Source organism: Penaeus monodon, chromosome 6 (assembly GCF_015228065.2).
Source record: "Penaeus monodon isolate SGIC_2016 chromosome 6, NSTDA_Pmon_1, whole genome shotgun sequence".
Lineage (NCBI taxonomy): Eukaryota > Metazoa > Arthropoda > Malacostraca > Decapoda > Penaeidae > Penaeus > Penaeus monodon.
In genome coordinates this window covers 45084582-45101839 of record NC_051391.1, presented here as the reverse complement: position 1 = coordinate 45101839, position 17258 = coordinate 45084582, and the positions used below count along the sequence as shown (strand labels likewise).

The following is a 17258-nucleotide window of genomic DNA, read 5'->3' as shown; positions in this document are numbered from 1 at the left end:
TTTATTATTATATTTAAAATCTTAAAAGTAAAAACCTGATTTGTGCATTTAAAATCTAAACTAAAGTAAACTAGCAATATTCATGCATACTCTAACTCACATTCTGAATAGTAAGTCAACTTGTGGGGTACTCTTTAATTTACATATAGTCACTCCTTGGGGAAGGCTTATTTGTCAGGATAATCTAGTTGAAATTTATTTGGCATCAACACTTACATTTTACAAGATTATCGAGTGTCAAAATACATGTAAGTAAAAAAAAAGTTAATCATTATTGTAATGGATCCTTTTTCAAATCACTTCTAATTAGGTGATTAGAAGGTGAATAGCGTGTTAAAAGGATAAAGGCTGATTTTTGTTCGTGTAAACGCCCTAGGAATGCCTGGGCATGGAAAATTCCCATGTTTAGTTGCTGCCATTATTTTTTGGTGAAAGAAAATCTGTTTTTTCCCAGCCCAAACACAGGAAAAAGATACAAGCTTATTGAAAAATTAAGAAAAAATCATTCCTCATCCTAAAGGTTTAAAAAGTTTAAAATATATATATATAATTATAATATATATATATATATGATATATTAATATATATATATATATATATATATATATTATAAAATTTTTAATATATTAAAATTTGTGGTACTGAAAAATTTACTTAAATTGTAAGGAAATCTACTGGAATTTTTTTTGGAAAATAAAAAAAATTTTTTTCAAGTTTTCCAAAATACTGTAAGTAAAAAAAAAAATAAAATAAAAAAAAAATTCAAATAGATTTTTTTTTCTAATCACCCTTCAATTCCTTTTTAGCAAAAAAATCCACCCTTTTTTAATCAAATTTATGTAGTCTTCTCCACACAAAATGAAATAATTATGGTAATATACATATAATCTGATAAAAGTAAGGAACAAAAAGTAAGCTAAAACAACTATTCATTGCTTTTAAAAGTCTAAAAGCTGGATAAAGTTCTCTTTGGTATTGCACTAAAATATAAGACATGACAAGGTCTGTTATCTATTACAAAATAGTTACATCTATTAAGAAAAATAAAAGCATAGTAATATAAAAAAAAGAATAAAAAAATAGTAAAGTTAGCCATCTTTAACTCATTTACATTCTCTTGGAATATCAGTCATGGATAAAATATAAGGCTTTGCATACAAATTCATGCTATGTCACACTCTACAGCTCTTCTCCTCTTGATGCTGGAGATAATGCCTTGATTGCTTCCTTCATTGATGCTACTACAGACTTATCATCAAAGTAGAAATATTTGTACTTGGAATTTCCATTTACATTATACAGTTCTGGATGGACGTTGCCTTCCGAATCTGAAAAGATGTAGTATAACTAGTATTAAGAATAATGAGATGAAAGAAGTTAGTAAAATAGAAAATGAAAGCACAAAAAAAGGTTTGGGCCAAAAAAAAAAGTTTCCCTATTTCTCATTTAAAAAATATGCTTTTCCTTTAGCGGGATTAAGATTTGGGAAACACTCCCTTGCTATCCATACTTTCCCTTAAAAAAGGACTGTTTTCATAAAAGTTTTTTTCAAAGGAGCATAAATTTAAAAAAATTACTGATTTCATGCATTTTTGTGAACGCAGAAAAAAAGATGTGTTCTTAAACAATTTCCTATCATTTCATATCAATTACTCAATCTTCTTCATCATAAAAAAATAAATAAATAAAATAAATAATTTAAAATTTTAAAAATATATTATATATATAATAATATATATAAAATATATATTTTAATATTTTATATATATAAATATATATAATATATATATATATTTTATATTATATATAAGTTTTATAATATATATATATGGAAAAAAAAAAAAAAAAAAAAAAAAAAAAATATAATTAAAAATTATATATAAATATATAAAAAATAAAATATATATTTTATAAAAATATATATATATATAAAATATATTTTATATATATAAAATTATATAAATAAAATTTTATTTTATAAATTTTACAAAATAAATTTTATATAAAATTTTAAAAAATTTAAATATAAAATAAAATTATATTATAAATATTTTAAAATATATAAAACCAAAAAAACAAAAAACAGTAACGTGTACCAAAGATGAAAAAAAAAACAGCCACAGAGAAAATGAAAATAAAAAACCTAACTTTTTGAACTCTTCAAGAGTTTTCCTTTTTCAGACGAATAAAACGAAATGGATAATGGTCCATTTCGATTTTTTTTGTCTTTAAAGGAAATCTGAAGGAAAATTTTGAAACGTTACGGTTTTGTTTTATTTTCTACTGTTTTTTTGGGGTTTCTCTTTTCAATATATTATTATAAAATATTTTATATAATTTTTAATATATATATATATATATATTTTATATAAAATTTTTATATATTTTAAAATTATATGTTTTATAAATTTTATATTATAAATATATAAATATTAAAAAAATAATATTAAATATTATATTAAATATATATATATATATAAAAATTTTAAAATATATAATATATATAAAAATATTATAATATATAAAATATATATAAAATAATTATAAATATTATATATAATTTAAAAAAAAATATAAATTTATATATCTTTTAAAATTTTATAATATATATATTATATATATAAAATATATATAAATATATATATAATATTAAAAAAAAATAAAAAAATATAAATTATATATATTTTTTTTAAAATATTAAAATTTTAAAATAAAAATAAAATATAATAAAAAAATATATATATAATTAATATAAAAAATATATTAAAAATTATATATTTTTAAAATATAATATTAAAATATATATATATAAATATTTATATATATAAATATATATATATAAAAAATATATATATAATATATTTATAAAAATAAAAAATTATATATATAAATATATATATATATTATAAAAAAATATATTAAAAAAAAATATATATATATAAAATATATTTTTTTATATATATATATATAAAATAAATAATATATATATAAAAATATATATAAAAATATATATATATATAATATATATATATAAATATAAAATTAAAAAAAATTTATATAAATATATAAAAAATATATTATAAAATATAAATATATATATTAAAAATATTTTTTATTTTAATTTATTTTAAAATTATATATATAAAAAATTTTAAAATATATATATTTTTTATATAAATATATTATAATTTTAATATATAATATATTAAATAAAATATAATATATATTTTTAATTATATATAATATCATATATATTTTAAATATATATAAATATAAAAATTATATATAAATTTTTTATATAAGTATATATTAAAAATATATATATAATATATATAAATATATATTTTATATATTATATATATTTTATTATATATATAAAAATATATAAAAATTTTATAAATATATATATATATTATATTTAAATAAAATATAAAAATTATATTTTTATATATAAATATATATATATAATATATAAATATAAAAATATATTTATTTTATATAATATATATTATTTTAATATATAAATAATTATATATATATATAAAATATTTTTTAAAAAATTAAAATATATAAATATATATATAATAATATATATATATATATATAAATATATATATATATTTATATATATTTTAAAATAAAATAATATTATATAAAATTCTAATTTATTATAAAATATATATATATATATATTATATATATTAAATATATTTTAAAAATATATATATATAATATATATATATATTTTATATATTTTAAAAAATATATATTATAATTTTAATCCTTAAAAAATAAAAAAAAAAATAAAAATAAACTAAATAATTTAAATTTAATTTTTAAAATAAAATGGAAATTATAAATATTTATTTTTTTTTTAAAAAATAAATTAAATTTTTTATTATTTTTAAATTCTTTTTTTTATATTATATATAAATTTTATATATATATAAATATATATTTTAAAATATAAATATTATATAATATAATATATATATATTATATATATAATAAAAATATATAAAAATATATATAATATATATATATATTATAAATATATAATATTAAAATATTTATATATAAATATAAAATTTTATATAAAAAATATATAATATATAAAATATAAATATATATAAATAAAAATATATATATTAATTATATATATAATAAAAATATTTAATAAAATATTTAAAAATTTATAAATATAAAAATATAATAATATATATAAATATATTTATATAATATTTTAAATATATATATAAATATATATAATATATATTAAATAATATAAAATAATAATATAAAAAATATATATATATAAATAAACACATATATATAAATAATATATATAAATTTTATAAATAATATATAAAATTATATATATAAATTATAATAATATTATATATTAAAAATAATAAAAAAAATATATATATAAAAAAATATATAAAATATATATAAATATATATATAATAAATTTTAAAAAAAATAATATATATATATATATATTATAATATAATTATATTATATATATATAAAATTATATTAAATATATATATATAATAATATTTTATATATATATATAATATATTTTATAAAATTAAAACTACAATAAAAAATGAGTAGGGAAAAACCTTGCTATTATAGTGTAACAAATAACAATGGACATATGACGGGCACAGTTACAGCTTGACAGAATTTGTTTACTCACCTAAGAAGAGGATGCGTGGAATGTACCCTCCATCGGGGTATTCTCCCCTTTTGGCCCATCATCCAAAGTTTACCATGACAAAGTTCTCATATTTCCAGAAATTTTGATGAAGCAGCAAAATTTTTTAAAAACTTTTAAAAAATAAAATAAAAAAAATAAAAAATAAAAATTAAGAATAATAAAAAATTTTCATTCATAAAATTTAACATAAAATATTGCATCTGAAATTTTGAAAATCATAGAATAATTCAGTATTCATAATCAATTACTTCCCTTAATGGGGTTCCAGTAAAATTATTAATTTTCACACACCACACAACCCCACACACACCACACACACACCACACACACACACACACACCACACACCAACACACACACACACACACACACACACACACACTAATATATATATATATATATATATATATATATATATATATATATATATATATATATATATATATATATATATATATATATATATATATATATATATATATATAGTGCTGGCATGCTTGTCTAAATGAAGAGACAGATAGATAGACAGATGTAGATAGACTGATATATAGACGGATAGATATAGATATAATCCCCCTTTTTTTACTAACTTTTACATGCTCCACACCATGACTTGTGTATTATAAGCATTAATGGTTTGCCTGTTGTTTCTGATATCTTTAGGCCTTCCTCCAAGGTGTGCCAGTCAAATTTCTCTCCTAGACCTGAAAGAAACACCAAAATAAATTCATGATATTAAATATATATATTTGTCAACTGGAATTTAAGAGATAGTACTGCAACAGTACTGGTAAATAAAACTGGCAAACCAAGCTCTGTCACACTGTATATCAATGTCTTTTTTTTTCATCACAATCCACTTATGTTCCATGATTTAATTTCACACTTCTACTGATTGTCAGTAGTGTTTGCATTTTTCTCCATACAATATGAATTTTTAAAATCTATTTTGTCAATACATACACCACTAAATGATAGTCATACTACTACTGCTACTACTACTTACTACTTCATTTTTCTATATGAGGTGTAATGCTCAATGAATACCATCTGATGAGGTTTCCTTTGAAAACTTTGCGGCATACAGTATACTCCTATGTCTTTTTGGGGGGTTAATCTTAATAATCAACCCTAATATCATATTTGTATTTGTAATTGTCAAAGTTGAGTTTAATACAATCACTGAAGTCTTCTAATAAAGTAAAATTCAATACTTATCTTCTCTGATTCTTATCATAACAAGTGGCTACAGCATCAATTGATTTTCTATTTCCTTTGGCCTTTTCATTCTTTTACCCTGCAATTTCACCTTATGCCTTCATGAACTATCAGTAACTCAAGCAAAGATCTTTGCAACTGAGTACCAACTAACTTATATATCATACAGAATTTGAATAACCTATTGCTGTATATGTTACTAAGACTAACACCATAACCTGAGTCACCATTAATGAGCATAATGCTGAATTGCATCTAAAAACAAGATCCCCTGGACTATTTTCCTTTATACATTTTCTTATATTATAGAGAAATGGAGGAAATTTATGAGATGTGTGGCTCTCTTTTATCATTATTATATTAGAATGGGTTTTCATAGAGTTTACAATTCACTGCCAATGGGAGGGCTCCACAGGTTGGTATGTTGATACAGAGTCTCAGATCTAAATAACAATAATAATAATAAATAATAATAATAATAATAATAATAATAATAATAATAATAATGATAATAATAATAATAATAACAATATTAATAATAATAATAATATGGGAGAGATTGAGTGACACATAGGCTACAACTACAGATTCCATAGGCTGCCACCTCTTACTATGTGCTAGGAATAGTCAGGGTCCTACTTACTTACAGCTCAAGAGATACTCAAACTCCTCAATGTTAGATCAGAATTTAGGTCCCTCAAGCCAGAGTCACTGAGCATCACATTAATTCACAGTCTTTAGTTGCTATCTTTATGCTTCATTTAACTGACCTATGCATCAGCTCCTGTGTGGTGTGAGCAGTCATGTAAGTTATTAAAATACTTTTCATCAGTGTGAACACAATCTCCAGTCACATATTGCTCATGAACAGTGAACATTGTTGTCATCTGTGAGTAATTATTATTTTCTTATAACTTAAATGTTGTTCCATCATTATTTTCCAATGAAAATTGTGGATAAACTTTATATCTATAAATTAAAAATCACAAAGGTGAAGTATAGAAAAAGAGATTTTCAAAGCTATGATAAACATAAAAAAACATAATTTATATTCTAGTGTATATACCATGGCTCCTTATTTTGTCAATATATCAACAGTAAGGTCTACAATCTTTATCTTATCAGGTGTTAGCCTAACAAAATTACTCCTACCATTACTAACATATTTGTTGCAGTTAGAAGGCTCATGTATAGATAATTTGTATTTACATACCATTAATAAAATTTCTTTAATGTTCTCAATGGAATACATTATATATTAGCTTAATATGCAAATATGGTGAAATCACTGAAAATTACATGAAACTTTTTTACATAAACATTAATAATATTATTTCTTTAATGTTTCTTTAATATTCAAACACATTATAAATTAGCTAAATAGGTAAATAATAGGGAAAACCAATAAAGATTATATTATTTTGTGTTTCACATAAACATTAATACCAACAATGTTCTTTGTAATTCAAATAAATCTAACAATAAAATGCATTATAGAATCATATAAAACTTTTCATCTTGTCCTTTCCATTGTAAGTAATGCCACGTGTCAGGTACACATCACCAAAGATTAGTATCATGGATCAAGTGTCAGAAACACTTGCAGTTACCCTTTATTATAAATAATATACTGCATATAACAGCGACGCATGAATTTCCTTTCTCTGTTGGTACTAGATAACATAACAAATAGCTACCAATCATGTTCACCTCTTCCACGATCATCGTCCCCATAAGCTTGTCCCATAAAACAAGCTAACACGATAAGGGAGACCAATGCACAACAGTCCATCCTCCTCGTAAGTCGCGGCGTGAATGTCTGTTATTACTGTCAGCTGGTGAGGGGCTGCCACACGCCGCCAGAAGCCGAACTTTCGCGTTCTTATAACCCGTCGGATTTGAGGTCGTGACGTAACGATGACGCTGCAATTACGTAACAACAGCTGATTTCATGCCTTGTTATTTGGTAGTCGTGATTCGTATTCAAGAAAATAAATTTCTGAAAACAACAAAAGTTATTACTTATGACATATATCTTGTTAATATCCATACTTTGGGCTTTGTGCCTCTAGAGGCTTAAACTTCTACGTCTCCCTCTCAACCATCTTGAAACCAAAGACCGCAAGAATTCTCATATTGTACATTTAGTATAAACTGACAAAGGTAGTCTTTCGCTCGATATGGCTAAACAAAACAATTATTCATTTTTTTCTATTTCTATTTCAAGAGAAAAATAGTGCATCATTTCGTATCCCTACGTCTGTGATAAGAACAGGGACAGATATGGCCGAAACACGAGACTCGTTTTGAAACTCATTCATGGGGCGATCTCTTAGAACTGCCATAGTCAGAAAAGAGTGCAACTTTGAAGTATACAAAACTCACCAATGGACACTTTTATACCCCCAAATGCATTTTTGTCGCATGACACCCGTTGCAACAGATCAAAGTAAGATGTAAACAAAGAACTGTTAATTAAAATCGAGCCTCAGGACATTCCATCGCGGCGAAGACTCGTTTTTCGTCGTTCGGGCTCAGCGTTAGCCACTCAGCGTCCGCCTCCGTCTAGCGCGCGAGCTTCCCATTGATCCTTGTTCTCTCGGAAGACCCCATAGTAACTCCGAGACGGGGGTTCACATGTCACACAACGGAACCCTAAACATTTCACGCGACGATGTTGGAGAGGTTAGACGTGTGTTCATCCTCAAGAATGGAGGTAGTGAAACGGCGGGGTGTGATGGGCAAGGGGTTGCGCCTCTATCCCGAACGCCCTCCATAAGCAACGCCACAACGCAACATGGCGGCAGTGATAGCGGGGGTATTAATGGGAATTGTGACAGTGATAACGTTATAAATGGGATGCTGAGGGCGGGCGAGGAAGATGTGGATCCAACCAGTGATTTGGGGGCGGACCTCCAGCACATCGAGGAATGGCTCAAAACGCGGAGTGACAGTTTGTCAAGCTTTGACTTCGACTCTGAGATCAAGCCTTCAGAAATTGACATCAGTGACCTTTTTAATCTCAAGAGTAGTGTGCAGTTCCACGTGGGTGGCCAGGACTATGGGCTTGTATTTTCCAAAGATGGAGCAAATGATGCAGGCACATCGAGTAGTACATTACCAAGCCAGTTTACGTTCCCAGATATGGGTGACAACCTTAGTGGAAGTGGGAGTCGCCGAAATAGTTTCACCAAAAAGTTAGAAACGCTGATGCAGGTAGACAAGGGTTTATTCGAGGAGTTGCTTTTGACGGATCAGAACAAGAAATGTGGGGCAAAAAAGATAGAAAATATGCCCTCGTTATCAACAGAAGATAGAGGCCTGTTTGAAGAATTGCTCTTACCAGGGGCTCAGGAAGAATGGGCGAGGCATGCCCAGGAATTGCTCCTGGCTGTCACAATGGAAAAGAAGGAAACTGTAGGTTCAGGATCAGCCATTGGAGAAGGTGAATCTCTGCCGGAGCCAATGGAATGCAGTGACCCCCTGTCATCAAGCACACAGGATGTAAGCACAAGCCAGGAGTCCACCGACGAGCTTGATCTTATGGTAAGAAACATTCAGCCTATCAAACTCATGAGTCCACAAGAAATCGAAAATATGGCATCAAGGCCACTGGGTTTTGATGAAACCCCAGTGAAGGCTGAGAGCCAGAGGAACAGGGAGGTTACAAATCAGATTGAAGAAGATTTTAATTTTCATCCTTTTGGGTCACGAGGTTGCGATGACAGCAGCACCATGCCACAAGATATCCTTGCTAGTCCTAATAGTGAGGTTGACAGCAAGCTCTCAAGCATATTAGCAATGGATGCATCAAATGATACACTAGAGATTGAGAGTTCAAGTGCAAGTGACATGCTTGAGAACCTAAACAAAACTCCCCCAAAGCCAGAAAGAAGCATATCACCTGGAACATTTTTAGTAAAACTAGAACCCAAAGAGAACCAAGTATCTCAGGATAAGACTACACCCAATACTTTTTCTCTAAGTCAACAGACATCAACTGTCATGCCACCTCCACAAACCACTCTTTCAACTGCAACTTCACATGCATATTCAACCTCCGTTCCTATTTCAATACTGGATGTGAGTGACATAAATAATATTATGTCTAGAACAGTGACTACCAACAGTAGTAACTTGATACACACTCCTGTCAACAGTACAATGGTAAATCTTACTGCAGCAACTACAACTACTACCACATCCATCAATATGGCTCCAAAAGGACTACTTAAAATTCCTTCAGGTCTGGTTAGAGCAGAATTAAAGAAGTTACCGGTTGGAATGGTTCAGCTGCGGTTAGCAGCACCACCAGTTTCTTCTTCAGCTACTGTTGTACCCACTAGTGTTACTCCAACCACAACAGTGGGCGGGGCACAGTTGCCAAGACCAGCTTTCATTCTGAGACCCCTAATTACACCAGGACAACAGATCCAGCAACAGGCACCCCAGCCAAACAGTATGGCACCCAAGACCATTGGGGCCCCAAAAGAAAGTACTCCATTAACTCTGACTCCATTGAAAGTAGTTGCAGTACAGCCTCCAAACAAGCCTGGTACTGCTAATGTAACAATTACAGTAGATCGTAAAGCAAATCTCACAACAGTCAACATTGTTTCATCAAATAAGAAACACACTGTCTTCAAGATCAATACCTGTGATTTAGTTAGAGCTGTTTCAAGTATTCAGGAGCTACACCTGGAACCACTGGGACTTACTCCACAGCAGTTGTTGCGCTCAGCACACACGGCACATAGACTAATTCAAGAAGTACATCAGGGGACAGCCCGCCAGGCTAAATCTGGAGGGAAGGATGGTAGTTCTGGGCCGCAAAACTTTGAGATCAATCAGGTCCTTCAGGAGGTCAAGGCTCCCATATCAAGAATGCAACAGGGACAACTTGCCTTATTGAGACAGGCTGCTGCAACTGCTAGATCAACTCCTGTTACAAGTGCTTTGAGTCCAAATGCAAGTAGTGCTATTGTCACATGTAACAGTGTAGGGTCATCTTTAATAGGAACAGCACCAGTTTTAGTAACTACTTCAGCATCAGGGCTAACAGGAAAGCCCCCAGTTACATCTGGAGCTGTCATAACAACTGCCAAAGGGATACAGACCAGTTTAGCTACACAGAAAACCCAGGTGGATTCTTCCCCACCATCTACTAGTTCAGATGGCAGAGCTTCACGTATACCTGTCATCACCTCACCTGACAAATCACAGTGTAAGTACTTGTGAAACTATGATGAGTGTGCAGTCTTTCTCTATTTTGTTTGTTTATTTTGTGATATTTTTTATTGCTGAATTGCTAGAAATAAAATAGAAGATTAATTTTGTCTTTTCCAACTCTTATATTTATCATTATTCTATCATGTTAAAATCATCATACTAACCTATTTATTAGTGTTGTTATTATTTTTATTATTATTATTATTATTATTATTATTATTATTATTATTATTACTATATTATATTCATTGTTACTCTTATCATTATTATTGTTATTATTATTATTATTATTATTACTATATTATATTCATTGTTACTCTTATCATTATTATTGTTTTTATTATCAGTTATTGATTATTATTCTTGTCCTGTTAATTATTGGTTATTTTTTATGGTATGGATGCACTAAGGACATATCGAAGGTAATATATTTGTAGAGGACAAAAAGTTGTAGTCATCTGTACAAGAAATAATCTGGGCACACAAACTGTAATACCACAAATAAAGGAAAAGTCTATGGCTACATTTACGGTATCTCAGTGCAATGTCTATTGACTATTTTTCCAAGAGTTCCAGTCCTGTGTGTGCAGTGTGGAATTCTCAAAATCTGCTGTCACTATACTGTCTAATGCAGGGGGCTGTGTCCCAACCTCCACCCAGGAAACAAAGCATCCTCCCTGTATTCACAGCAGGAGAGAGCATTTGACAGACTCTGCATCAGATGCTCCCACATGTCAATCATTCACTCTACCCTTCCATGGGTAAAGGGAGAATTTCACACTGCACATGCTCAACCGGAAGTCCCATAAAACTGTCAATAGACATCACATTATGTTATGATAAATGTAATCACTTTGAAAGGAAAAGGGTCATGGAAACTATCACTCACAGCCTAACTCCACTCAGTGCTCCTGAGTATCAACTCTATCTAGCTGTGCATACTGAGGTGAAGACCATGTTTGCCTGGGGGTGTTAGGGGGCAAAGCCTCCCATCAACCCTCCCCTTGGGCAGTGCCCAAAAGGCACACCTGGCAATTTGGATTATTGAATAAAGTTTGTGATGTGCATCCATACTGTAAAGGATTATCATAATTTTTATTAGTACGACTGCCATTATTGCCTTAATTAGGGTTATTGTCTGTATGACCTAATTTATGTAAATTATTAGTTGTTATTGGTATCATATCAGTAACTATTTATGTGTCTTACCACAAAGCTGTGTGAACTCTGATGCTAGTACTGTAATTTGTACTTGTAGGTAAATGACTTAAACTAGATGTAGTATGTAACATAATGTACAACCCACAAAGTATGCAGTACACACACTCACTCACTCACATACTCATGAAACATTTTGTTATTTTGACACACACGCACACACACACACACACACACACACACACACACACACACACACACACACACACACACACACACACACACACACACACACACACACACACACACACACACACACACACACACACACACACACACACACACACACATACACACACACATACATACACATACACATACACATACACATACACATACACATACACATACACACTCACACACACAGTCACACACTCACAAATCTTTATATCTGGAAGCTAAGAACAACATTTTCCACAGTGAAAAATGAAGGTGTGGGGCTTTCTCTGCGACCTGGTGCTCCACCTACCATGGTCTCAGTCCCTTCTGTCTTAGACACGCTGTCTGCCTCATCTTTAGTGTCCGGAGACCTTCTTCAGACCTCTGCACATTCTCCCTCTTCATCGACAACTACACAGAATGATGAAGATGTTAATGATGAAAACCCTGAAATGTGTATAGGTATGTGAATCACTTGAAGTCTAGTAGAGGTTTTACTTCTTAATTGGATCCTAATTTGGTTTCTCTTTGTGAAATTTAAGGTGAGTCTGGTTTCCCAAATTATTTTCCCTTTGCCTTTATTTTCACATAAAATATAATAGATAGTATGGATGAAAATGATAGGAAATAGCATAGGTAACTTTAACTTTATGTATGATTGTGTTGAATTCAACTTACACATAAGCCTTTGATGAACCTTTAATATTTATTACATGATTAAGTACCCATTTCATTGTAACTTATTCAGATTTTTTTGATATGGGATATATGAAAAGACTACATCATCCATATATATTTAGTAAGTCAAATGTATTCTTACGATAGAATCATTGGAATTTGTTGTACATGGGATAGTATTATACTTGGGGAAAAACATCATATTGATAGCAGTTTACTATGCATAAGGATATGGTGAGAATGTGAGAGGTGTAAGCCATCTGGGTAAAGGTTTGTGGGTGAAGAAGGCAAGAAATCAGTTGAAGGACAACAAAAGATGGAGCTTCACTGCAACACTTTACAAACATTTTACTGCAGGCAGTGCTTTTTGGTAAGTTTTCAGTAGGTGTTTATTTTTTTATTTTTATCTGTTGACAGTAATGTGTTATGTTATGCCTTGTTGTTATTATTATTATTTATTTATTATTATTATTTTTTTATTGCTTATTTTTTGTGTTTGTATATATTTATATAAGAGTAATGAAAAATATATACATTACAAAATATATATAACACAGCACCTAAAATTTCCACAATATACAGTGTTTAAACCAATCTTCTTTAGATAACATGTGTGGAAAACCATCCTCAAGGATATTTTTAAAGTTTATCAAGAAATAGTATTAGCATTAGTAGGGTGTATGTATATTTACGGTAAAAGACTTTTTTAAGTATCCTATTGATAAGTATTCTGCAGGTACTTACAAGTTGCCAGTGTATTAATTGTAGTGAATATTGCTGTCATGTAATGCCTTTGTATATGGTCCTTAGTGTAGAATTTGCTTCACAAGTTAAGATATGAATTCTGCTGTTCAAACCTGGCTGTCTTCAGGCTGGAAACATTAGCATTAACTTTACATTTCTACCTGTCATTAAGGAAATATCCCCTTGTTCCCACTGTAATTTTATTAACTCAATGCCACCAGGTGGTTTCCTGATACAAAAGCCCTCTTTCCTGGGCTGTATTCTTAGTAGCCTCACTGCCTGGGCTAGCGTGTGCTGCATGACCGTACATGCCCCTGGAAAACGGAACCGGTGCACCATGACATATATGCACATGAATGACACTTGGAATATAATCCAGGCAATCTATGGCATATACGTACATGCCACCCGGTGGCAAAGGGTTAATTATTGAAGTATCTAATTTCTGTTCTTGTAGTTTCAGATGAGGTTGCAGACAAGGCTTTGGAAGAATTAGGTATTCATATAGATTCACTGCAGTGTGAGCCTTCGCCACAAGGTGGGAAGCGTTGGCTCTGTCCAATAAAGGGTTGCTGTAAACATTTCCCCAAGCTTTCATCATTAAAGGTAATCAATGAAGCATTTGGAAGGTTCTTTTTTGTGTTATGGCCTGAAACTACTACATATGCATATGTGATCTCATCACTGTTATCTTAATATTTATGGCATTAAGCTGTAAAGAAACAAGTTGTAGATATTTTTTTCATCTTCCATTTGCAAAATAATTGTTAATTAAAATGGTTCTTTTCATTCAAAGGTACATCTTTTAAGTCATAATGGAATCCGACCCTACAAATGCAGCTATGAAAATTGTGATTGGGCTTTTTACACATGGTATAAGCTGAAAAGACATATTGAAACACATCTTAAGAGAAGAGATTTTGCAGTGAGTATACTTTTTTCCCCAGTATGATCTAGCAGCCTCTGCTACGTCTTATTTCATGATTTGACATTTTGAATCTTTCACCATCAGTCATATGCAACATTATGGAAAATATCAATTGATGTAGAAGAGGTATTGTGACACCAGAAGTTCTACCTTCTGATAAATCTTACAAATAGACAAACTTGTTTATTTATAAAATTTATTTTAAAAAATGTGTGAAAGCTTTCACTGATACAGTATAAGTGAAACCTAGTGTGGTTGCACTTAAAACTCATGGTATCAAAGAAAATACAAGTTACAAGGTTTAGAAATGCAGAGTTGGAATAACATTCAAGTAGGAAGCAGTCAGGGAATATCTCTATGAAATTTTATTAGCCATGCGGTCAGTTTCCTAATTGATTTTTCGTGTAACTTGATTTTTAAGTACATGCCCCCGGCAGATAATCCAGACATGCCATGGCATGTACATACATGCCACCCGTCGGAAAAGGGTTAAATGTGAAAAGAAAAAAAGATGCAGTTCAATACCCGTAATTCATCTGTTTATGTATTCTGATTTCAGTGCTCAGAACCTAATTGCAATAGAAGGTTCACCACTGTGTACAACCTCAACACACATCTTCGATTACATCAAAGACCAAAGTGCTGGATGTGTTCACTGCCAGAATGTACAAAAGCATTTCATACAAGGAGAGAGTTAGAGGTCCATATGAAGACCCACAAAGATGTAGAGGCTCCATATAAGTAAGTTTTGCATAATCAGGTCATTTTAGCTAAATCACATGATCTTAGTTTCTGTGGTTTTGTAATGAAATTAACTTTTGTGATATAATGCTATTGATATAAATTTATATTTTTTGTGATTGGAAAGTAGTGATGATGGTTATTTGAATTAGTTATTTTATTTGGATATTTTGCATTCAAACAATGAAAACCAACCTCCCATATAAAAAGAGTATATAAAACATTTGCTTGTTCAAACAGAATGTCTCTTTTATGATGATGATCTAAGTAGATCAGTTAATACTCTTTTAATAATACTTAATAACAGCTTAGTAAGACATGTCTTAATGTTATCTTACATCATTACTTGTTGGACAGATGTGGAGTTGATGGCTGCAGTAAATCATACTTCACCCCAAACTCCCTAACCTCACACATGCGCAGTCATCATAAGGAAGAAGAATTACGATGCCAGTGGACAGGATGCGGGAAGAAGTTTGATAAACCATGTAGACTAAAGGCTCACATGAGGGTACACACTGGCCAGAGACCATTTGTGTGTACATATGAGGTAGATGCTCAATACTTTTTTCATTGATTATTTATTGGACACTGTTGTTATTGGTACTGTATTAGACAAGAGACATAGTACTGTTTTTCATTTGTCTTATCTCTTAATAACTGATTATACATTGTTTAAAGAATAAATGTTTATCCTATGCTTGATACATAGCAGCATATGTAAATAATTATCGTCTTAATTTTTAGGGCTGTAATTGGTCTTTCCAAAGTGCAAGTAAATTGAGTCGCCACCAGCGGAAACATACAAATGACAGAAAATTCACCTGTACCATATGTCAGAAGTCATTTTTGCGATCCGAGCACTTAAAGGGCCATCTTCTCATCCATACTGGTGTCAGGAATTTCCAGTGTCCCGTCGAACGTATGTAATGGGGAAATCAATTTTTCTTTGTGAATGGTTTCTTTTGTTGCATAAATAGTTACTAGTTTTAATGTCTTCAACTAATTTATAAATGTCACTTTGAAGTAATAAAAAATCACCAATTCGTAATTCAAGTGTTTGTGTTATGGTTTGCATATAGAGTTACTTACATATTTTGGGTTGTAATACTTGATATGATTAATATAAATTCCAATGTGTTTAGTTATAATTCAAACAAATATTTTATCTCTTGCAGATTGCAATGCAAAATTTACAGCAAAAAGCAGTTTGTATGTCCACCTGAAGAAGCATGAAGGGAAAACCAAAGAGAACAATAATAAAGTAACTTATCACTGCCCTATTGATACCTGTGATAAGAGTTATAATTCTAAGTTCAACCTTCGTCAGCACATGCTGAAGAACCACACCATTCTGAGTGAGTTTGATCAGTGTATATCTATTAAGTTTCTCATAGCACTTTTTATGTTCTAATATGAGACGTTTCAATTAGATGCACTATATGTAAGTCCATAATCTTAATATTATTTCTCAACAGCAACAGATACAAGTCAGTTGGATTATATAACGCTACTAGGGGAAAAGGACCTCATGATGGACCACCTTCTGCCACTGACAGCTGGTGGTTCCACATCAGCCTCTGCTACTCTTGACCCCAATGTACCAGCCTCATCACTG

General features: G+C 29.7%; 2 protein-coding genes across 2 annotated transcripts in view; one reads left to right on the top strand and one right to left on the bottom strand.

Annotated features, from left to right (window-relative positions):
* Positions 1-797: 797 nt before the first annotated feature.
* On the bottom strand, positions 798-8288 carry LOC119574040 (thioredoxin domain-containing protein 12-like). The gene is made up of 5 exons (XM_037921130.1): positions 8202-8288; positions 7654-7762; positions 5316-5429; positions 4706-4747; positions 798-1328 (listed from the first exon to the last, which is right to left on the bottom strand). The coding sequence occupies exons 1-5, from the start codon at positions 8286-8288 to the stop codon at positions 1180-1182; spliced, it is 501 nt and encodes a 166-aa protein (XP_037777058.1). The 3' UTR covers positions 798-1179.
* Positions 8289-8539: 251 nt separating this feature from the next.
* LOC119574561 overlaps positions 8540-17258 on the top strand; it is a 12188-nt gene continuing 3469 nt past the window's right edge. The window contains exons 1-9 of the mRNA XM_037921834.1: positions 8540-11167; positions 12811-13011; positions 14429-14577; positions 14768-14896; positions 15459-15640; positions 15998-16190; positions 16388-16562; positions 16819-16998; positions 17119-17258. The exon at positions 17119-17258 is cut by the window's right edge and continues 79 nt beyond it. Coding sequence (XP_037777762.1) covers positions 8581-11167; positions 12811-13011; positions 14429-14577; positions 14768-14896; positions 15459-15640; positions 15998-16190; positions 16388-16562; positions 16819-16998; positions 17119-17258 — 3936 coding nt within the window. The 5' untranslated portion in view covers positions 8540-8580. The remainder of the gene's footprint in view (positions 11168-12810; positions 13012-14428; positions 14578-14767; positions 14897-15458; positions 15641-15997; positions 16191-16387; positions 16563-16818; positions 16999-17118) is intronic.

Bases quoted from the DNA above. Each gene is read 5' to 3' on its own strand.
- LOC119574040 (XM_037921130.1), bottom strand. From the start codon at position 8,288: ATGGCAGTTCTAAGAGATCGCCCCATGAATGAGTTTCAAAACGAGTCT. The intron at 7,763-8,201 runs GTAGGGATACGA...CAGTAATAACAG, and splicing joins TCCCTGTTCTTATCACAGAC to ACATTCACGCCGCGACTTAC. The intron at 5,430-7,653 runs GTGAACATGATT...TGTTTCTTTCAG, and splicing joins GGACGATGATCGTGGAAGAG to GTCTAGGAGAGAAATTTGAC.